This window comes from Sapajus apella, unplaced genomic scaffold (assembly GCF_009761245.1).
Source record: "Sapajus apella isolate SASKATOON/1434 unplaced genomic scaffold, GSC_monkey_1.0 scaffold2, whole genome shotgun sequence".
NCBI classification, from domain to species: Eukaryota; Metazoa; Chordata; class Mammalia; order Primates; family Cebidae; genus Sapajus; species Sapajus apella.
The window spans coordinates 71,141,918-71,165,225 of NW_022436942.1; the positions used below are offsets into that span (position 1 = coordinate 71,141,918).

Genomic DNA, 23,308 nt, shown 5'->3' on the forward strand with positions numbered 1-23,308 from the left:
TCTCATAGAGACTCCTCAGCTGCAGGTTCTTGGGGGCATCCTTCTTGAGCTACAGTTAACTCAGGCTGTGTTAAAATAGGCTGGGCGAGGTGGCTCACCTCTGTTAATCCCAGCATTTTGGGAGGCCAAGGCTGGTGGATCACATGAGGTCAGGAGTTCGAGACAAGCCTGACTAACATAGTGAAACCCCGTCTCTACTGAAAATACAAAAATTAGCCAAGTGTGGGGGGCACACGCCTGTAATCCCAGCTACTGGGGAGGCTGAGGCAGGAGAATGGCTTGGACCCGGGAGGCAGAGGTTGCAGTGAGCCAAGATCGTGCCACTGCACTCTGGCCTGGGCAACAGAGTAATACTCCATCTCAAAAAACAGTAAAATAAAATGAAGGTCCCAGCCTAATTACTGTCATGATTTCAAAACAGTGCTGAGTAAAAGCAATATATTTTGAGACAGCACCAATAGGTGAAATGTGATGAGAAACTATAGGATTCTATCCGTCACACAGTCAGACACCACTCACACCCCTGTGGTTTGTTGCCTATGTTCATAGTAGAAGGAGATGCTGTCTTTCAGTTCATGGTTAATGAGAATGAAGATATCATTTTTCCCATCCAAGTTCAAAGGAGTCTGTGGCCCCCAGGTTGAGAACCGCAGCCAAGAGGTTCTTCGCTGTCTTCTAGGCTAGTAGCTTGGGATCCGAACGTGTCAGTGTAAAGTCTCCTGGGTCCGCCAAATCCTCAACAAATCACCCAGCTCTGTCGCATCCTTCTTTCTCCAGGATCATCTCCCATCTCAAGATAATCCAGATACTGCCCTTCCACTCTCTGCATCTATGAATTTGAGTCTTTTAGATTTCACTTACAAGTGAGAGCCTGCAGTGTTTTCCTTGTCGTGTTTGGTTTATTTCACTTAGCATCATGTCCTCCAAGTTCATTAAGGTTGTTGTAAATAGCAGAATGTCCCTTTGTGTAAGGCTGAATCACCTGTGTACATACCACAGTTTCATTATCCATCATCTGCCATGAACACACGTTGTTTCACTATCTTGGCTGTTGTGAATAGTGATGGAATGAGCGCTGGAGTGCAGCTGTCTCTAGATATCCAGATTTAGTTTCTCACCCTGAATATTGAAATCTTAGCCTCTTGCAGGGTTTATCCCAGGGCCATACCCAGGATCGTCCTAGGCAAGTTCCTATTCAAGCTTCGAGTTAGTCATGCCTCCTCCCTGAAGCCTCCCTGACCCCAGGGGTTTCATCAGTGATTCCTCTGTCCCAGCCCCCACCCTCCCCACCCAGCACTGACCACCCCATCCCAGCCTCCGCTGACCTAGTTCCTGGGCTGGAACTGGAGCGAGAGTGACATGTGACTTTGGGAGGTAAGGCAATGGAGAGCTGGTGTTGAGAAATGGAGCAGCCCCGCCGCTCTCCTGCCCTGCCACAGTGACCCTGAGGCCACGTGTTCTCTCTGGGGAAGGGCTGCCCTCCTCCTTAGAAGAGTGAGAAGCAAGCCTTGATTGTGTTTCACCACTGCGAGTCCAGGGTTTGTCTGTGGTGGCAGCTGGCATTAAATGTCCTGGCACACTCAGACCTCAAAGCCCAAGCCTAGAAGACAGTGAAGCAATCTGGTAGATGATAAACGATGAAATAGTCTGCTTTTAATAATTTTTTTTTTTTACTCAGAGTCTGGCTCGGTCACCTGGCTGAAGTGCAGTGGCACGATCTTGGCTCACTGCAACCTCACCTCCCAGGTTCAGGAGATTCTCCCGCCTCGGCCTCCCACGTAGCTGAGACTACAGACATGCACCACCACGCCTGGCTAATTCTTGTATTTTTTAGTAGAGATGGGGTTTCACCATGTTGCTCAGGCTGGTCTTGAATTCCTGACCTCAAGTGACCCACTCACCTCGGCCCCCAAAAGTGCTGGGATTACAGGCGGGAGCCAGCACCTGGCCAATAATGGGTTTTGTTTGTTTGTTTGTTTGTTATGTTAAGCTAGCTAATATTAGCTGAGCTCCTTATGAATTAGGCATTGTTCTAAGAACTCAACAGTCATGACATCATTTAATCCTCACACTCCTTGCCTATGAGACTGTATCTATTATCTCACTCCCATTTACAGATGAGAAAACAAAGGCACTGAGAGGTACAGTAACTTGTCCAAGGTCACACAGCCACAAAGCATTGAAGCCAGGATTTCAACTCAGACAGCCAGACTCTGGGTCCCAGATGCTCACTTCTTAACTAAGAATGGTAGGTACAAGATTCACTAAAATGCTGCCAGGGAGGCATGCAATCTCAGACAGAGTTGCTCAGAGACTGCAGCCCTGGTGAGGCAGGTGAGGGGTTTGGGAGCAGAGGAGCAATAAAGAGGCTTGGAAGGTCTCAGCCGGTCCATAGCCAGGTAGCCATGATAAGCCGAATAAGGGCCCCCAAAGATGTGCGTGTCCTCACCCCCACACCTACACGTGTGGCAAAGGGGCCCTGCAGATGTGAGTTAAGGGTCTTGAGAAGGGAGATGATCCTGGATTATCCGAGTGAGCCCAATGTCATCACAGAGGTCTTTGTAAGAGGGAGGGTCCTTATAAGAGGAGGCAGAAGGTCAGAGTGATGGAAAAGGTGCCAGCGGAAGCAGAGAAAGGGGCTGGAGGAGGCTGCCATCTGTGAAGACAAAGGAGGGGTCCTGGCGCCAAAGAATAGGGAACTGGAGCAGCCCCTAGGAGCTGGAAAAAGGTGAGGAGACAGATCCCCCCCGAACCCTCCAGAATGAACCCAGTCCTGTCGGCACCTTGACTTTGGGGCTCCAGAAATGTGAGATAAGACACCTGCGCTGTTTTAAGCTGCGAGGTTTGGTCATTTGTTCTACCTGCAAGAAGAGAATCACATGGTGACCTTGGGCAAGGCCTTTGACTTTCTCACCTCCGCTGCCTGGCTATAAAATGAGGAGAGTTGGCCAGGCACGGTGGCTCAAATCTGTAATCCCAGCACTTTGGGAGCCTGAGGCGGGCAGATCACTTGAGACCAGGAGTTCAAGACCAGCCTGGCCTACATGGTGAAAATCTGTTTCTACTAAAAATACAAAAATTAGCTGGGTGTGGTGGCAAGTGCCTATAAGGCCAGTTACTCGGGAGGCTGAGGCAGGAGAATTGCTTGAACCCGGGAGACAGAGGTTGCAGTGAGCCGAGATCACGCCACTGCACTCCAGCCTGGGTGACAGAGCAAGACTCTATCTGCTCCCTTGCCTGTGGGGAGACTTAAACAAATAAATGACTGTGTAAAGGTTTGGAAAGTGTGCTATAAATGAGAATTAAATGTTTTAATCCATTTCTGCATTTCCTTGACCTCTTTCTAGATGTTAGCTTTGGGGTAAACAGCCCTCCCCGCTTTCTCTCTCCCACACCCGTGTTCTGCTGGGGAAGTTTCCTGGTGTGTCCTCTGTGGTGTCCCCCTGCAGACTCAGCTTCTGGGTTGATGACAGATGGCTGGCCACGTGTCAGCCGCTTGGCTGGAGCCCAGGCTGGGAGGCCGTGAGATAGGATCAGATTGTCACATCCCAGAGGACAGCAGCTGGTGACAGCTACTTCCTCTGCTCATGCTGGGTCACCCCACCTACCTAACAAGGTGAAGTGCTCCAGACAGCCTGTTCATCTTCAAGGGCACTGGGCAAGCCAGCCATTAGCCCGATGCTAAGAGGGTCCAAGCCAACCCTCCAGGTGTGCCTTCCTCTATGGGACCTTCCTCTCTTCCAAGGTTCGGTCTTCTATTTGCTCCCTCCTCAAACACTTAACCAGCATTCATTATGCACCAACACTGTTGGTTGCCTACCCAGCAGTCATTCCCCCTTTTTACCTTGCTCCCCAAATTCCACCCAGCCCCAGAGGATGAGTCTTGCTTGCTCTAAGCCATTCCTGGCATCCTGTGGCCCCTTGCCAGTACATGGTCAGGAGGTGGACATATGACCCAGGCTGGCCAATTAAACATAAGGGGAATTCTGCTAAGGGATTTTAGGAAGACTGTCTTTTCATTAAGAGAGAGACACAGCCAGGCTCATACCTGTAATCCCAGTGCTTTGGGAGGCCAAGGCAGGAGGATTGCTTGAGGCCAGGAACTCCAGACCAGCCTGCGCAACATAGCAACACGCCATCTCTACAAAAAATAAAAATAAAAATAAATAATTAGCTGGAAGTGATAATGCATGTCTATAGGTCCCAGCTGCTTGGGAGGCTGAGGCAGGAGGATCACTTGAACCCAGGACCTGGAGGCTGCAGTGAGCTATAATCATACCATTGTACTCCAGCATGGACAACAGAATAAGGCCATGTCTCTAAAGAGAAAGTGGGGGCACGAAGGGAAAAGACCTTTTTAATCATCTTTCTTCCCTTCTGTTCTGAACGCTGCTGTTTGAGGTTGCGATTTCTGGAGCTTCAGCAGCCATCTTGGGACCTTGAGGTGACAATGCTAAGGTCACCTCAGCAACCTGAAATACCTGGTCACCTGAAATACCAACGTGTCAGGGATAGAAAGCAGAAGAACCTTGATGGCTGGGATGGTTACTTTTAAGAGTCAACTTGGATAGGCTATGGTGCCTAGATGTTTGGTAATCACCAGTCTAGACGTTGCTGTGAAGGTATTTTTAGATGGGAAACAGTAGAGTTTGAGTGAAGCAGATTATCGTCCATAACATGGGTGGGCCTCAGCCAGTGAGTTAAAGCCTTAGGAAAAAAGACGGAGGTCCGCCCAGGAAGAAGAAATTCTCTCTCCAGACTGCCTACGACTCAAGCTGAAGCATCTGCTCTTCCCTGGGTCTCCAGTCTGTCCTGCAGATTTGGACTTGCCAGCCTCTGGAATAATGTAATTCAATTCCTATGGAGGAGCAAGGAAGGAGGAAGGGAGGGAGGGAAGGAAGAAGGAAGGGAGGGAGGGAGGGAGGGCAGGAGGAAGGGAAAAAGAAAAAAGGAAAGAAGAAAGGATGGAGGAAGGGAGGAAGGAAGGAAGGGAGGGAGGGAAGGAAGGAAGGAAGGGAGGGAGGGAAGGGAGGGAGGGAAGGAAGGAAGGGAGGGAGGAAGGAGGGGAAGGAAGAAGAAAGGAAGGAAGAGAGAGGGAGTGGGGGAAGGAGGGAAGAAGGAAAGAGGGAGAAGGAAAGGAAAGAAGGGAGGGAGCAGGGGAAAAAGCAAAGAAGAAAGGAGGAACAAAGGTAAGAGAAAGAGGAAGGAAGAAAAGAAGAAAGGGAAAGAAGGAAAGAAGAAAGAAAGAAAGAGGGAGAGAGAGAAAGAGAAAGAAAGAAAGAATCTACAGAGAGAGAGAGATACACATCCTATTGGTTCTGATTCTCTGGAAAACCCTGACCCCTACAATGGCTTTGGGATGCGATGGCCGGGGGCTGCTGTGACCTAAGGACTCCTTACGAAGAATACATGTCCTCATGGTCTAGGCCTCTCTTCGTTGGATTTTCTGTTATTTGCAGTCCAAGCATCCTGGATAGCGCACCTGCTCTAACAGTTCCATTGCTGCTTGAAAAGCCGCCCCAAAACTAAGTGAATTAAGGCAACAACCATGTGTTATCCCTCATAAATCTACAGGTCAGCCCAGCCGGTGTGCCAGTCTTGATGGGCTCACTTATGCCTCTGCCCCAGCAGGCGGGATGGCTGAGATGGACAGTCTAGCACCGTCTAAATGCTACACCTGATCCTGGAGATTTTATTTACTTTTTTAAATTGTATTTATTTATTTATTATTAATTTTGCTATCAATAAAGGACACTATTGGGACAATTGGCAAAATACAAATAAGGGCTATAGATTAGGTAATTGTATTACCTGATTGTGATGGTTGTACTGTGGTCAGGTAAAAGAATTTCCTTATACAGGAAATACATATATTGAGCTGAGATTGCACCACTGCACTCCAGCCTGGGCGACAGAGCAAGACCCTGTCTAAAAAGAAGAAGAAGAAAGGAAGAAGAAGAGGAAGGAGGAGGAGGAGGAGGAGGAGGAGGGGGGGGGGGAGGAGGGGGAGGAGGAGGAGGGGGAGGGGGAGGAGGGAAGGCAGGGGAGGGGGGAGGGGGGAGGAGGAGGAGAAAATATCATAGACCAGGTGGCTTAAACAGCAGAAATTTACTTCCGACAGTTGTAGAGGCTGGAAGTTTGGGATCAGGGTGCCGCCGTGGTCTGGTTCTGGTGAGGGCCCCATCACTGGCTTACAGGCACCTGTCTTCTTGATACGCCCTCACATGGCCTTTCCCCATTGCCTGTGTGCACGGGGAAGGAGAGAGTGAGCCCTGTCTCTCCTCTTCTTAATAAATCCACCCATTTTATCAGATTACGACTCCATCCTTATGACCCCTTTTTGAGACAGTCTCACTCTGTCACCCAGGCTGGAGTGTGGTGGCGCAATCTTGGCTCACTGCAACTTCTGCCTCCAGGGTTCAAGGGATTCTCTTGCTTCAGCCTCCCGAGAAGCTGGGATTACAGGCGTGTGCCACCTCACTGGGCTAATTTTTGTATTTTTAGTAGAGATGAAGTTTCACCATGTTGATCCAGCCTGGTCCCGCACTCCTAACCTCAAGTGATCCGCCCACCTCCGCCTCCCAAAGTGCTGGGATTACAGGCATGAGCCACCTCACCTGGCCCCTTTTGATCTTAATTACCTCCTGAAATCCCTGTCTCCAAGTACAATACAGTCATATTGCAGGTAAGGGCTTTACCTTATGAACTGTGGAGGGGGAAGTTCAGTCCATAGCACATATAATCCTGCAATGCCACTCCTGGGGATACAGCCAAAAGAAGTGACAACAAAGTCTGGAAGAGATATTTGTACACCCATACTCATAATAGCACTATTCACAAGGACCAACAGGTAGAAGCAACTCAAGGGTCCATTGACAGATGAACAGATAACAAAATGTGGAATATACGTGCGGTGGAAGTATGACACAGCCACAACATGGCGAAACCTTGAGGATGTTATGCTCAGCGAAATAAGCCAGGCACCAAATGGCAAACGCCACATGCTTCCACTTATAGGAGAAGGCTCACGATTGTAATCCCAGCACTTTGGGAGGCTGAGGTGTGTGGATCACTTAAGGTCAAGAGTTCAAGACCAGCCTGGCCAACATGGTGAAACCCCCGTCTCTACTAAACATACAAAAATTAGCCGGGTGTGGTGGCTCACACCTATAGTCCCAGCTACTCAGGAAGCTGAGGCAAGAGAATCACTTGAACCTGGGCAGAGGAGATTCAGCCCTAAATAGGAAGAGAATCCCGACACAGTCACAACATGGGGAAACCTTGAGGAAGTTATGCTCAGTGAAATAAGCTAGGCACAAAAAGGCAAACACGGCATGCTTCCGCTTATAGGAGGAACTGGGCTAGTCAGGTTCTTAGAGACAGAAAGTAGGGCGGCGGGTGCTACCAGCAGGAGGGAGGGAAAACAGAAACGTTCTTGATTAAAGCTTACAGTTTCAGTTTTGCAGAATGAAAAAGTACTGAAGATTGGTTGTAAAACAATGTGTATATACTTAACACTTAGCTTAGCTAGAATGGAGATGGTAAATTTTATGGTATGCATTTTTACTGCAATAAAAAAACGTTAACAATAAATAAAAATAAATAATCTGGAAATGTCTCAGCATTAGAGCCAGGGACCAAAATAACCACTAGGGGGCGTTCTACACACACGCTCCCATTTCATTTCACACACCTGCCTGCTGGACTCAGGCAGTGGATTTGTAGAGGTGGGAAAAGGGCTAGGGTTCCTCCCTCCTTTCTGGCGCCCCTCCCCCAGATGGGTCAGCTCTGCATAAGCAACACACACACACACACACACACACACACACACACACACACACACACACCCACCCACCCCTCCACCCACTCCCTCTCCAAACTTCCACTACATCCCAGGCCACACTAACTCTAAGCCCCGTTCTTTCTCCGGATTCCTTCCCTCCGTGCTGGAGACACACTGAGTCCCAGATCAAGTGCTCCCACCTGGCCTGGCTGCCCACAGGCCTTCTGGGTGGCCCAGAGGCTGGGGAAGAGGGGACAGGAGGCAAGGGCCCACCCACTTACACTATGGAGGAGAGAAACTGTGGTCCCCAAACACAAAAGGACAGCACAATGGAAATAGATCAGATACCTCATATTCCAGGTGCAAGAGCTCCAAGGTCAGCCAGACCTGGGGTTTTCAGGCTCAGCTGCTCACTGTGTATGCCATAACCTCTGCTGACTTAGTTTCCCCATCTGTAAAACCTGTAGTAATGCCTGTCAGGGTTGGGAGGATTGAAAGAGCATAATAAGACCAGGCGCAGTGGCTCACGGCTGTAATCCCAGCACTTTGGGGGGCCGAGGTGGGGGGACCACTTAAAGTCAGGAGTTTGAGACCAGCCTGGCCAACATGGGGAAACCCAGTCTCTACTGAACAAACAAAAATTAGCCGGGCATGGTGGCTTACACCTGTAGTCCCAGCTACTCAGGAAGCTGAGGCAAGAGAATCAATTGAACCTGGGCAGAGGAGGTTGCAGTGAGCTCAGATCGTGCCACTGCGTCACACCACACACTGAAGCCTGAGCAGTAGAGCGAGACCCTGTCTCTTAAAAAAGAAGAATGTAATAAACACCTGTGTAACCACTACCCAGAACAAAAGCTAGGATCTTGACAGTGACTTACATCTACCGCACGGTCCCCCAGCCCCCGGCGCCACATTCCCCTCTTCATCTTCATCCTAAATCCTGTATTTATTCTTCCTTTCCTTCCCTTTCATAGTTTATTATCACATACGTGTGCCTATAATTTTAGTCGCCTTTGACTTTATAAAAAGGGAATCGTGTTTGTGTAACAAGACATTTGTCATTGGATGTTCTATTTCAAAGACTCATCCCTATTTCAGCGTGTGGTTGCATAGTTCCCTCATGCTGTGTGCCGTGTAATATTTCATCGTGGGAATTAAACCACAGTGTATTCATGTGCTGTCTCACAGATAGGCACTTGGGTTATTTCCTAGCTTTGGCCACTGTGAACAGAGCTGCCATAAACATCCTTCTATGGGACTCCTGCTGTGAATGGGCAAGAATTTCTCCAAGGTGCAAAGTCCAGAGCAGAACTGGTGGACCATCATGGGGTGTGGATGTGCTTAACTGTCAGAGATAAAGCTGGGCTGTTTTCCAACATGATTGTACCAAGTCATGTCCCCACCAGTAATGTCTAAGACGGCTTAATTTTTCTCCACTGCACTCACATTACATGATGCCCTCTCTATGCATGTATTTACTTACTTTCTCTCTCCTCCCACCTAGAATGTCAGCTCTAGGAGGGCAAGCATTTTGTGTGTTTTATTCGTCATTGTATCATTAGTATCTATAATGATGTCTGGCACATAGCAGGTGCTCAGTAAACATCGTCCGATTAGATGAATAAATGGATGACTCTAAATGGTCCCTAAGAGTTCACAATATCACATATGATTAGCCCAACTACCTAGAGACGGGTTGACTCAACCGTCTTTCAGTTTTAATCCCTTAAATCCTGGAAAAGAATCATTGGCCAAAACTTACAGATACCTGGACCCCACCCCCCCCCCAGCCAACTACATCAGTTTCTGAGGGTGGGACTTGGACCTGGGTAACTTTAAAGCACTCTGCAGGAGAGTCTCATGTGAAGCCAGGGTGGGACCCAGCGCTCTGGGGTAGGGAGGGTGTTCATCTCGCCATCTTGCCCATAGATGCTCAAGCTGCTTTCAACTCCAGCTGTATGTGAATTTCAGAGCAAGGCCCTGGAATGAATCTGTGCTCACCTGGAACCAGCCTCTGCCTGGTGATGGGGAGATGCTGCTCCCAGGACCCATCACCTGGACATGTGGCCATAAGAGCAGTGGCCACCTAACCTTGTGCCTGCAGACCCTCTTCGCTGAGCAGGGCCGGCTGTGGATGTCGCCCCTCTGAGGCTTCTCCAATTCCACCGCTCATTCTCGGCAGGCAGCAAAACACCTTTCACCACTCCTACCCCACCAGCATCCTGCAGGCCCAGGAAACACTCTGACTTCCAGGGTGTTCAGTCCCGTTTCAGTCCCCAGAGACACCCAAACAGTCCTTCTCACTCTGTTTCCTGTTTTCCACTTAAACTTTTTCTCAACTGCTGAAGGGACAGTCACAGCTGGTCTGCACAGAAGAATGTAGAGGGTTGGAGAGAAGGGCTCAGAAAAGCCCAACTCACTCGGCTCCACAGGCTGGGGACGGGGTGGCGCGTGTCTCCCAGGGCTCATACCCTAAATGCACATGACCTTAATACACTCTTCAGTGTCCCCTTCCAGACTCTCCTGTACCTAGACCAGAGCTGTACATACAGTAGGCACTCAATAAAGTCTAATTAATTCCAGGCTCTTTCCAACATAAATCAAACCACATCAAATCTTCAGTAACTCCCCATGACTCTTAGGATAAAATCGCAAACCCATACTGGGTCTTCTAAGTCCCTGCATGGTATCTCTGCCTCATCTGACCCCAGGCTCACCCTCTCCTATCTCAGTGGTTACTCAGTCTCCTTTCTGTGGCTGTAACACACCAAGCGCTTTCCTGCCTCTGGGCCTTTGCATCCCTGTTCCTTCTGATTTAATCATTCCCCCTCCTACCCCATTCAGCCACATTAAGACCAATGGATCTTTCAGGAAGTAGCTGAAACATCACCTTCTCTGAGAAGCCCTCCCTGATTTTTTAGACCTGATAGGACTCCTGTTAGATGTCCTCATGATATCCTGAACTTTTCCTTCATGGTCTTTGAAAAAGTTTGGAATTAGACTTTGTGTGATTCTTTGATTCATATATGACTTTCTCACTAGACTCTGAGACGCAGGAGGGCAGGAACCATGCTGCTTGGGTTATCCCTGTATCTCAGCACATAGCCCAGTGCCTGGCACGTTGGAGGGCATCTGGCATTTTCTGGATGGATGGATGGATGCATGGATGAATAAATAAGTGAATAGAGGAAGGAAGGAGAGATGAAAGGGAGGAAGGTGAGAAATTTCATACCTGAATGTAAGGACGAATGGATGAATAAATGGATGGATGGATGATGGGAGGGTGGGCGGATGGGTGAAGGAATAGATGAGTGGGTGGGTGGATGAGTGGGATGATGGATGGAGGATGGGTGGGTGGATGAGTGGATAGTGGACAGCAGAACAAAAAAAAATGAGTTCATCTCCTTCTGCCGTCTTTCTGAGCTGCAATAATGGTGGATATGACCGTCCTGGCCAGTGCTCTCCATAGAATCAACATGCTGACAAGAGAAGCAAACACCAGGTTGTTTTAGGCTGCGCTCCAAAATCGTCGTCTACTTTCTAAGTGTGATGATGAAGCTTAGTTATATCGGTGAATTTGAAATCGTCAGTGATCACAGAACTAGAAAAGTCACTGTGGACCTCACAGGCAGGTTAAACAGTGTAAGGGACAAGTCCCAGTTCGATGTGCAACTCAAAGATCTAGAAAACTGTGCCTCGTTCCCTTTGGTTTCATCATCCTGACAACCTCAGCTGGTTTCAGGGACCATAAAGAACCAAGACAAAAATACATACGCGGGAAAATCTTGGGATTGTTTTTCTAGGGATGTAATAAATTCATATAAATAAAATGCTTCAATGGACCAAAAAGGAAGAGTTCATGATTGATTGCTTTTGTTCTATTGACTTCCTCATTGGCATCTGAGCCATCCCTCCAGTGAAGTGTGAAGAATAGTAAATATTATATAAGTGCCTGGCACAAAATAGGCACTCAGTAACTAGCCCCCTTATGTAATGGGCACCAGCCACACCAGGCCAGGATGAATATGATGGATATCTCACTCTCACAGGGACAGATTTCGTTTAAGAGGCCAATTGTGATACAGGGTATAATGTCAAGGTATGGGCAAAGGAACACAGAGGAAGATGGAGTGAATTCAGGAAAGGCTTCCTGAAGGAGGTGACATTTAGTTAGACCTTAAACAGCATTCAACAAGAAGTCCAGAGACTTGAGTTCTTCCTTCCAATTTGCTGTTAAATCACCATGCGACCTTGGGCAAATCTCTTCTCCACTGTGGGGTCCCCAGATCCTTCTGTAACATAAGGTGGTTGAGCATCTCTTCTGAATCTGTGCTGTCACAGTCTCCTGTGAGAAGAATCTGCTGACAGCCAGAGCCCTTTTCCCAGACACACAAGACACACGACGCCTAGACACTCAAGTTTACCTGTAATGGGAGAGGGGGACTTCACGGACCCCAGAAGGCCATCCATGGATCCTAGGCTAAAATCCCGGAAGCCAGTGATCCTGTGGGAGGACTGTCACTGCAGACGTGGCCCTGCCCTACACAGAGCTTCTCTCTTTAGTCTGCAGCAGGTGAAAGCAAGCAGAATCATTGACCCAATCTGAAAAAGCCCATCCAACACTGGGCTGCAGGTCGGAGCAAGGGCCTGGGGAGGGGAGGTCCCTCCAGCTGGCCAGAGAGTCAGAGCTGGGTTCGGGGAAGGCATCCCTGAGCAGCCTGCCTCTGACCCTGCCTACTCTGCCGGGTAGGCAGAGCGTGGGCTGCTCTGGACAGACGCCCAAACAGGCCACTGACCCCCGTCTGCCACCCAGGCCTGAGTTCCTGGACACATCCTTCATCTTCCGCAATCTAAACACCCACAGACCCAGGGTGGTCCACCTCCCTCCCAGCCGATGTGTGTCTCAGCTGCATCCAGCTTGCCTAGGAGGGAGGGACTGAACCTCCCGTTAACACTTGAGCTGCTGCCGTTTCCAGCCTTCCCTTCCATCCAACCAACGCTCACCCATTTATTGAGCACCAGCTGTTTGCAGGTGGCTGTGAATGACATGGCAGAGGGCCTGCCCTTGTCTTCCTCCAGGGTCTCCACCTCCTGGCCAGGGTCCCCTCCCCTGGTCCCACCCCTCTCACCTGGAGCAGGTGGGTGCTTTGGGGGAACTGAGTGCTGACAGGAGATTCAGATCAAGGTTGGTGTGTGGGCACTGCTCTAAGCTTCTGTGATCCTGGGCCTGGGTCTTATTCTCTCTGGCCTCAGTCTCCTCATCTGTACTTCAGATTCCACGGTTCCATCTGAGTCTGAATCAGGCCTTCTCAGCACGCTGCCGCCTCCAGGAATAGTCAGAGGAGGAAAGGAGGCTAGCTCTGAATGCTTCAAGATCTTTCTTTAGACATTCTCTGGATCGTTTTCATTCATTCAAGCATTTACTGAGCACCTAGTCAGTGCCAGGCCCTGGACTGGGCGACTGGAAATAAAGATGACAAAGATTCAAGCCGGCGACTCCTAAGCACGCCACTCCCTGCCTCACTCCCTGCTTGAGATCAGAAGGCCCCTTGGGGACCCGGGAGGGCCTGGCCGAGGATTTGGGGCGCCCCGGGACTCGCGTGTCAGCGCCGGTGGCGCTCAGGGCCGCGATCTGTCTCCTCCCCTTCCTCCTCCTCCGCCCCCTCCCCTCTCCCTCCCCGAGCACCGCTGAGGCCGCCTCCCACCCGCGGGATCCCAGCGGCCGCCAGCCGGCTCCTGCGTCCGTCCATCCGCCGGGCAGTCTGTCCACGCGCGGAAAGCTCGGCACGGCGGCCGAGGGGCCTGGGAGGGAACGGGCGCGGAGGCGGGACCGCGGCTCCCTCCCACTCCGGGGGGAGCCCAGGAGGCGGCGGTGCTGGAGCGCGAGCCGGAGCCGGAGCCGAGTAGAGGCGGTGAGAGCGCGGGTGCTTAGGGACCCCACCCCCGGCTCCCGCCGGGGACCCGCGCGCGGCTCGGGGACGTCTGGGCTGGGGAAGAGGGGCTGCTACCCCCAGGGCGGGAGGCAGCGACGATCCAGCTCCTGGCTTCGCCCCCTACGCGACGAGACCCCCGAGGGGCCCTGGGCCGCGCCTGCAGCGCCGCGCATCCGCGAGCTCCCCCGCGCATCCCCGTGCACCCGGCATCCCCCCGGCACGGCGCGGGCCCCGGGGGAAGGGAAGGCTCGGGAAGTCAAGGGGGGCGCCCCCCAGTCTGAGAGTCTCGGAAAACTGCGCCCCTGGCCCCAGCCCTCCCTCCAGGCCTGCCCCAAGGGAACCCGGGAGGGGCGACCCCGTGCGCCCCCCTTGCTGTCCCCCTTCGGTTCCCCATTGTTCTCAGCCGAATGCTCTCCTGGGAAGGGGGGAGGGGGTGCTGCTCTCTCCTCTTAAAGGGCCCTCTCCCCTCTTGTCTCCTGGCAGGTCGCGAGCACGAGTGGGGTGGGGCGTGCCCACGGGCCCCCGCCCCCCTCGTCCCCCTCGTCCCCCCGCCCAGCTCCGGAGCCGCAGTCCAGGCGCGCCGCCCAGGGGTCCGCGCCGCACCCCTCCCCGTGCGTTCTGCGGCCACCCAGGCCTTCCAGGACACCGTGGAGAGGCAACAAGGGGGCAGGGACGCCCCCTTCGGCAGGAGCCGTCGGAGAAGGGGGCCCGGACCCGAGGGAGGCCAGCAGCCCCACTGAAGCCAGGCGCAGGGTCTGGGACGCAGTTGGGAGTGCAGAGGGCTGGCTGAGAGCCGCAGGAGCAGTAGGCTGGGGCCCAGGCCTCCTGGGTGACAGGCCCTGTCTGGCAGGGAAGAAGGACTAGAGACAGGGAAGAAGAGGCTGGACCTAGAACAGGGGCGGCTGCCTCACTCCCTACCCGAGCCAGCCGAAGGGGCCAAGGACTTTAGAGCTGTTCCCTCCGACACTTGCTTTCCAGGGCAGCAGCCTTTATCTGAGAAGGCTCTGCAAGGAAGGGGTCTTTGCAGCCTGGATGGCCCCCCCACATTCCTTTAACGGGGGCCTCTAGGCCTCAGAGAGAACCCAGAGTTAGAAAGGAGGCCAGACGGTCCTTGCTGTCCCCCAGGGGAGAGAGGAAGTTGCCGCCTGCTCCCAGGCCCAGGAGGAGCTGGGCCTGCAATCGTGGGGGACCTGGCCCCTGAGGCAGTGGCGGCCATGTCACGGCCAGGCCATGGTGGGCTGATGCCTGTGAATGGCCTGGGCTTCCCACCGCAGAACGTGGCCCGGGTGGTGGTGTGGGAGTGGCTGAGTGAGCACAGCCGCTGGCGGCCCTACACGGCCACCGTGTGCCACCACATTGAGAACGTGCTGAAGGAGGACGCTCGCGGTTCCGTGGTCCTGGGGCAGGTGGACGCCCAGCTTGTGCCCTACATCATCGACCTGCAGTCCATGCACCAGTTTCGCCAGGACACAGGTGAGCAGATTCCCCACCCACCCCAAGCCACCCGCCCTGCTGTGCCACTGCCACCGCCACCACCACTGCCACCACTACCTTGCAGCATGGGATGCTGAAAATCCCAGTAAATCTGCTGATCCCAAATCCCTTCCCCATCCCCCTGCCCCACCTCCAGAAAAACAGGGCAGTCTGCTGGTCCAGTTTAAGACTTGGATTCCAATATAGCCTCTGAGTATGTTGCAGGGCCTTGGGCGAGTTGCAGCATGTCTCTGAACCTCAGTTTCCTCATCTGCAAAATGGGTAGATCAATATCTCTCACAGCTGAGTGAGGATTAAATAAAATTGTGCTCACTGAATACAGAACCTAGAAGAGCACCGGCACACGATTGTAGAATAAGGGCTTTACATGCACTTCCTCGTTTGATGTTTTCCAAGAATCACAGGCAGTAAGTCTTATTACTGTTGGATTATTATTAGTCCCATTTTATAGATGAAGAAACTAAGTCTCCAAGAAGCTGAGCGATTTAAACTCAAAGCTGGGATTTAAACCCAGGTGGTTGAATTCCAGAGCCAAAGCTCTTAACTGGTATACTATACTGGCTCCAAGTGTCAGTTTTGGGGGTAGTGTCGTGCTGGTGGTAATTAATTGGGGGTCGGGGGGCGTTTGTGGTGTTGATGGTGGGGTGGGGTGGCAATGATGGAGGGGACAGTGTTAGCGGTTGTGCTGGGGGTGACTCGGTGATAGTGTTGATGGTGGTGGGGTCTGGGTGATAATGGAGGGATGATGGTGATATGGCAGTGTTGGTGGCGGTCAGTGATAGCGTTTATCATGGAATTCCTTGGTGTTGGTGACATTGATAGTTGTATCGGTGGTGGTGCTGGAAGTGATGTGATGGGTGGTGATGATGGAGAAAATGATGTTGGTGGCAGTCTTGGTGGCCAGGTGGTGTGGCTGGTAGCCCTGTGTGTGGATGTCGCTTAGTGGTATTGGTGATCCTATTGGGGTTGAAATGATGGTGATGTTGATGGTTGCGTTGGTGGTGATGTGATAAGTGATGACAGTGATAAAATCGCGGAGGTCCCACTCTCAGACCTACTCTCTTTTGTTCTGGAGATTTGCCATTGTTGGGGATCTCTCCCTGAGTCATTACCTGGTGGCATCTGAGACAAGCTCAATGGGCAGCGGGGAGTGGTGGGGTCCTGCCTTGTAGAAGCAGACTGGAAATCCTTGGCATGTTTGACCCCCAAGGACCAGCTGATGGGGTTTGGGGAAGTTCCAGCGAATCCCTGGATGACAGAACCGCACGTAATAACCTCAAGGTAGTAGGATGCTCTCCTCTCTAGAGCTGTGCCAAGCAATATGGTAGCCACCAACCACATGTGGCTACCTAGACTGACATTAATTAAAACTAAGTAAAATGTAAAATCCAGGTCCTCAGTTGCACTAGCCACACTTCAAGTGCTCATGGCCACATGTGTCTCGTGGCACCTTGTGAGCCAGTGTAGATCCAGAACATTGGATCTACGTATCACCACACAGTAGAAGTTTCTACTGGACTGTTTTAGTTAGAAAGGCTGGCCTCTTTTCTAACAGGCACAGTCCAGTAGAATTTTCTGCACGAATTGAACTTTCTAATAGTCCAGAACATTGCTTGGTACCCACAGAGTGCTTACCAAGTCTAGAAACACAGGTGAGCTAATAACAAATGGCTTATTGACGGCACAGATTAGCACATCTGTGCTTCCACAGCTCCAGGCACTGACCGCCATCACTGGCGGTGCCAATCGTTCATGCATTCCATCATGTGATTATTTATTGATCTCTGCTGTGTGTCAGTTTCTGTGCTAAGCACCGGGGTACAGAAGGAAGCAAGATGGGGCCTCAGTCTTCTGTTGGAGGGCCTACACTGAAGGTCCCCATGTGGTCAGGGAGCAAGCAACCATATCACCTCACAGTTAATCAGTTGCAGGTGTGACGGCATGAACTAAGCCTGGCCCAGAAGTACTCAGGGAAGGCTAGCCTGAGAAAGTGATGTTTGAACAGGGATCTGAAGAGTGAGTGAGGGCGCCAGTGCCCCGGGCAGAGGGCACAGCCAGTGCAAAGGCCCTGGGGTCGGAAGGAGCAGAGGACATTTAAATCCGTTCTGTTTGGGATGCATGTCCCACCAAGGGGAAGATGGTACAAGATGCAGCTGGACAAGGACTAGATGTACAGGCCTGGACAGCCATGCAAAGGACCTTGAATTTGATCCAGAGAATAGAAGTCATCATTAGTTCCATGTGCCCATTCTTCCAGAGGGGCACCAAGGCAGTCCCTGACGGAGGAATGGGAGGCATGGCACATCACCCGCCCCTTTTTGCTTTCTCCTAGGGGTAGAGAGCAGGGCTGCGAGAGCAGACGTGGGCGGGGTCACTCCTTGCTGGGAGGTCTGGTGTTCTGCAGGTTCAGAGCTAATGCTGGGTGTAGATCTTCCAGGACCTAGCTGGGTTGGGGATGGGTGGTGGGGTCCTTAGAAGAAGGGACAGACTCCCCCCAAGGCTGCCAAGCTGGCAACTTTGCCTTTGATCCTCTTATCTTTGGGGGACCCCCATTTCTATTCCCAGCATCCCCTTATGTTCCCGAGTCCCCAGACTTTCATGCTTCCCCTTCATCAGGCCCCGTTCTCTCAATAGCACCCCATTTATGGTTCAGCCTCACCGGATACCCAGAAGCTCAGCTCCAGCCACTTCCCCTCTCCTCCTCCTCAGAGCACTTCACTCCACATCTGCCCCCTGTTTGCCAGAAAATGGAAAAAAAAAAAACACTCATTCCTCAACGGACTCCTGGGAGCCTGCCAGGAACCCCCTCCCACCCCCACCAGAGAGGGAGGGAGGCCTGGAAACCTACTGTGGTTGGCAGGAGACCTCAGCTGCTTGGGAATCTGCTGAGAGTGGGGCAAGAGGCCTCCTCACCAGACATGTGAGGGTTTCTCCCGCACTTTACACAGGAGCAAAACATTGTCAAGAAAGGACGTCTTGTCCTCACGGGTAATGGACTGGGGAAGAGCCTCGGCTGGCCGGGAGCAGACCTGAGGGCCAACAGTGTGACCTCAGGCCTCTCCAGGTCTCGGTTTCCACATCCATGAACTGGGTGAGAACATCACTTCTCCAGCAGGGTTGTTAGATTGACAAAGAGAATTCAGCTGATTTTATCCCACAAACATCAGCTAATTCTCTACTGTGCACCTAGCACGTGCTCACCGCTGTGGGTACGAAAGAGACAAAAAAGAGATCTTAAATCTTATGGGGTTTTTTGTTGTTGTTTGTTTTTGTTTTTGTTTTTGAGACAGTGTCTCACTCTGTCTCCCAGGCTGGAGTGCAGTGGCGCAACCTCAGCTCACTGCAACCTCTGCCTCCCGGATTTAAGTGATTCTTGGGCCTCAGCCACTCAAGTAGCTGGGATTACAGGCACGATACCACATGCCACGCCGGGCTAATTTTTATAGTTTTAGCAAAGACAGGGTTTCACGATGTTGGCCAGGCTGGTGTTGAACTCCTAGCCTCAAGTGGTCTACCCGCCTCAGCCTCCCAAAGTGCCAGGATTACAAGCATGAGCCACTGTGCCCAGCCGTAGATCTCTAAAAGATTATATTTCATACACACACACACACACACACACACACACACACCCCAACATAATGCAGTAAAACCCAAAACTCACGTGTATGTGCTGAAATGAACACAAGCTTCTATCTAGATTTTCTAATTGCACAATTCTTGATATGTTCATTGAATTTTGGGGGGAGACTGCTCTGCCTTTGCTGGTTTCCTAATGCAGGAGCTGGCTGAGTTTTTCTGATAGAGTCAGATAATAAATCTTTTAAGCTTTGTGGGACTCGCAGTCTCTGTTGTAACTATTCAACTCTTTCGTAGCAGGAGAGCAGCACGGGCAATCTGTAAATGCAAGAGTGTGGCTGCGTTCTGATCAAACTAGTTGTGGACACAGAAATTTGAATTTCATATCTTTTTCACAGGTCATGAAATATTCTTTTTTTCCCCAACCGTTTACAAATGTAGAAGCCATTCTCGGTTCCTGAGCTGCACAGTAGCAGATGGCCAGTGGATGTGGCCTGTGTGCTGCAGGTCACAGACCCTCACACGTTCTTCACTTGAGCATGAGATAAGACCGTGCTGGTGCCACAGAGCACCCCGCATGGCTTCTGCATGCCTCATGGTGTGTACCAAGGTAACATGCGTGTGCATACACACACACAGCGCCGGCCTGCTCACACAATGCTGACACACAAAAGCCCTATGTGCCTCTCGTGCAGTGCAGCTGGCGGAAGAACGCCCAGGTGTCAGGCTGGGGCCACAGGGGAGAGGCCAGGCTCTGGCCCCACGGGGGCTGCTGTTTGTTCAGCCTGTTGCCCTCTCACCTCTCCCCTGCTGGACTGTTTTCTCTGCTCCCTGCAGGGGGTGAGGTTCCCTTTGAAGCTCTCCAGGTCCAGAGTCCAGAATCTGGCCTGGAAACTGGAGCCCCTCCATGGGGAAGCCTGAGGCTGTGACCCTGAGCTGGATGATGTTAGATCCACAAAGGTGGTGTCCCGGGCAGAGGGCTGGAGGGAGAGCCAGAGCTGGGCACAGGATGGGTGGCTTGCTTGTTTCCCAGTACTAAACCAAGTGCTCCATTTCCCTCAAAACTTTCTTTCTTCATTTCCCTCTGTCTCCAACCGTCCCTCCCACAGACAAAGAGTGCCACGTATGGGAAGCCCAAGACAGAGGGGTGCGCTCAGCTGATGGCGGGGCTGGGCCCAGGAGCCATCAGGATCTTGGGGTGAGGGAGTTGGCTGCTACTGGCAGTGGGGGAAAGGTTTGAGAATGGCTTTCTGCTCCCAGAGAAGAGGTCACAACCTCCCTGGGGGTCACTGACGTCCCCTGCCATTGGGACAGCCGCCTCTGAGGGCCTCCCTGAGACCCTGAATTTCCCACCTCGTCCACACAGCTAGACAGAGGTGTGACTCAGCCACTTCCGCAGTGGCTCCCAGCTCAATCCCTGGCCTCAGATGGCTGGAGCTGGGGAGGGGCACCCATCTGCCTGGAACCTCCCATGTCTCCCTCCACGTGCTGCTGGAGGAATGCATGGCAGCCTTCTGCCCATTCTGTAGAGGGGACGCTGAGGCCGGGGGAGGCCAGCTGGGACCAGCCACAGATACCATACCCAAGGCTGCAAGCATGGCCTTGTTTGGTGCCCTCAAGCTGGCCATCAGGCCGGAGTGGCAGGTGGTGGCTGTTTCCAGGATCTTCTAGCCTGTCTCCTTCTCTGGAAACCTTGGACTTCACTCACACCTGGTCCCTGCCCTGAGGGGAAGCTACTATCTGAGCACACTTAGGTTGGAGACCGTTAGACTGTTACTACCCAGATGGGAGGAGCTTTTCCCATCACCAGGGAAAGTACCTCCAGAATTTAGACTCCAGCTGGGGACACTGAGGCCCAGAGAGGGTGAGCGACTTGCCCAAGGTCACACAGCCTAGTCCTCAGTTTCCCTCAAACTGAGGGAAGCCTAGTCTTCAGCTAGAGCTGAGGCCTCCCAGACAGGCCTTAGGGATAGAAATCAAGGTGACATGTAACGCCAGGGCTGAGAGAGCCCCTCCCTCTTCTCCCTTGAGAGCGCTGTTGGAGCTTGTTGTCAGGGTCTAGTCCAAGGCAGGGACAGCCTGCACCACCCCGGAGGCCTCCAGAGCTTGGCTCCCGGTTACAGGACCCTTTGGGATCCTCCTCCAGCCTCCCCTCTGGAGACTGGGGCTGGGCCTGATGCCAGGGGCAAGAAAGACTCTGTGTGTGGTGTGTGGGGGCAGGGAGTGGTCCATCTCTGGTGGCAGCAGGTCCAGCTAGTCCACATGTGGATGTCTCCCCAGCCTCCATTCGCACCGTCTGTATTTCCACCATTGCAGACCCATGGTCTCCGGCTGCTCGGCTAGCTCCCGAAGCCTGCTGTGAAACTAAATTCATCACTTGTATTTGGTAGTCATTGGTGGCTTCTCAATACCAGGTCCTGGGCTAGGTCTTGGGGACTCAGAGAGAAGGACCAAATCCATTTCAGAATCTAAGCAATCCATTTCAGATCAATTTCAGAGTCTAGTGAAGGTACAGCCAAATGTGTGTCATGGGAATAGCCTTTGAGCCCTCTGACTCGTAAGGCCAACAGATACAGACCTAAAACCCAGCTTGGCCCCTTGCTGGCTGCATAACTGTGGGACATTCCTTAACCTCTCTGAGTTTCGGTTTCCTCCTCTGTAAAATGGGGATAAGAATAGTCCCTAGCTGGGAGGGTTGTCATAAGGATGAAAGGAGACATGTAGGTAAAAGCATGGAGAATACTACTTTGCACATAGTAAGCACTCATGCTCAAGGAAGAAAAAGATTTAAATGCTTCTCTAGTGAGAAGCAGGTGCCTTCAGCCACAGCACATGCATGGTGTATGCCTGGCGCCTCTGAGAGGAGGACTTCCTGGAGAAGGAGCCCTCTGAGAGTGTGTGGTTTGGGCAAACAGAATGACAGGAGGAACACTTCCAAATGGAGGAAACAGCATGGGTTCTTCAGCAGGGCCCTGGAGGAGGGTCTCAGGCCTGGTGGGAGAGGGAGGCTGTGATGGGAAATAGAGGACGAGTAGAGAAGGCCTCTTGGGGCGCACTGGGGCCTGGTAGGCTGGGCTGCCAGCTGCTGCCCTTTAGCAGCCAGGCCCTGGGGACTCAGAGCCACACTACAGGACCAGCCTCATTAATCACGGGCCCTCAGAGCTGGAGCAGGTGGGGTAGGGGCAGCCCCAGGCACTTCCTTCAGTCTCGCTGGGCTCCCTTCACCCAGCCAGCGGGCATCACCCCATTTTACACACAGAAAAGCTGAAGCTCAGAGGGTGGGGAGCCACCTGCCCACGCCGGGAAGAGATGGGTCTGAGATCAGATCCAGGTCTACAGCTGGGTGGGCAGGGCCCTTCCCAGGCTCTCCCAGAGTACCTTGGACAGCACCACCAGCGACCTGCCCGCACCTTCCCTGCTGGGGGTGGGGATGCCTGGAACAGACACCCCTCTCAGCCCTCTCCCTCTCCCTCTCCTCCCCTGTCCCCATTCTTCTCCTTCTCCCCTCCCTCCTCCTTCTCTGGCTTCCTCCCATCCCCCGCTGCATCTTTCCAAAGGAGTGGTGGAGTCTGACCTGGAGAGGAAGGAGAAGGAAGCTGTGATGGGAGGTGTGGGGGGCCACAGTGGGGGAGGTGATGCGGAAGTGACAGGTGGCGGGGCTGTGGAGGGGGGTGGTGAAGAAGGTGGTAAGGAGTGAAGGGTGAGGGGATGGGAGAGGAGATGGTGAAGGGCGATGGAGGGTGTGATGAGAGGGTGACCAGGAAGGGCCACAAGGGGAGGCCAAGGGGTGGGGCAGAACTGTTCGCAGCGGCTCCAAGTGCTCATTCAGGCAGTAGGCAATGGGGTTGGGGTCCCTAACTCCCTCCCCAGTGTGGTGTTCTTGGGCATGGGGGACCCTGGGGTGCTCCCAGGCCTCCGCCCACCACCTCTGTCTCTCCCTGGGCCTCCTTCCTTCCACTCGGCTCTGGACTCACAACCAGTGGTAGCCAGTTCCCAGGAAAGCTCCAGGCCCTTAGACAGTCACCCCCATGAGCCCACCTGGCCTCCGGGTTGATATAGACACCCCCACCAGCTCCTAGCTGCCGCTGGCTGACATCAACTGAGGACATGAGGCCTGGAACCTGGAACCAGCTGCCTTGGGTAATGCTGTTGGTGAGGGCCAGGCTCTGGGTTCCCATCCCAGCTGCTTGCTGAGAATCATGGGGGGTGTAGGCCGGGCACAGTGGCTCACACCTGTAATCCCAGCACGTTGGGAGGCTTAGGCGGGTGGGTCACCTGAGGTCAGGGGTTTGAGACCAGCCTGGCCAACCTGGTGAGATCCCATCTCTACTAAAAATATAAAAAGTAGCTGGGTGTGGTGGTGGGTGCCTGTAATCCCAGCTACTCCGGAGGCTGAGGCAGGAGAATCGCTTGAATCCGGGAAGTGGAGGTAGCAGTGAACCAAGATCATGCCATTGCACTCTAGCCTGGGTGACAGAGAGAGACTTCGTCACAAAAAAAAAAAAAAAAAAAAAAAAAAAAA

General features: G+C 52.6%; 1 protein-coding gene across 1 annotated transcript in view; it reads left to right on the top strand.

Annotated features, from left to right (window-relative positions):
* Positions 1–14,288: 14,288 nt before the first annotated feature.
* DTX1 (deltex E3 ubiquitin ligase 1) overlaps positions 14,289–23,308 on the top strand; it is a 40,356-nt gene continuing 31,336 nt past the window's right edge. The window contains exon 1 of the mRNA XM_032240456.1: positions 14,289–15,189. Coding sequence (XP_032096347.1) covers positions 14,931–15,189 — 259 coding nt within the window. The 5' untranslated portion in view covers positions 14,289–14,930. The remainder of the gene's footprint in view (positions 15,190–23,308) is intronic.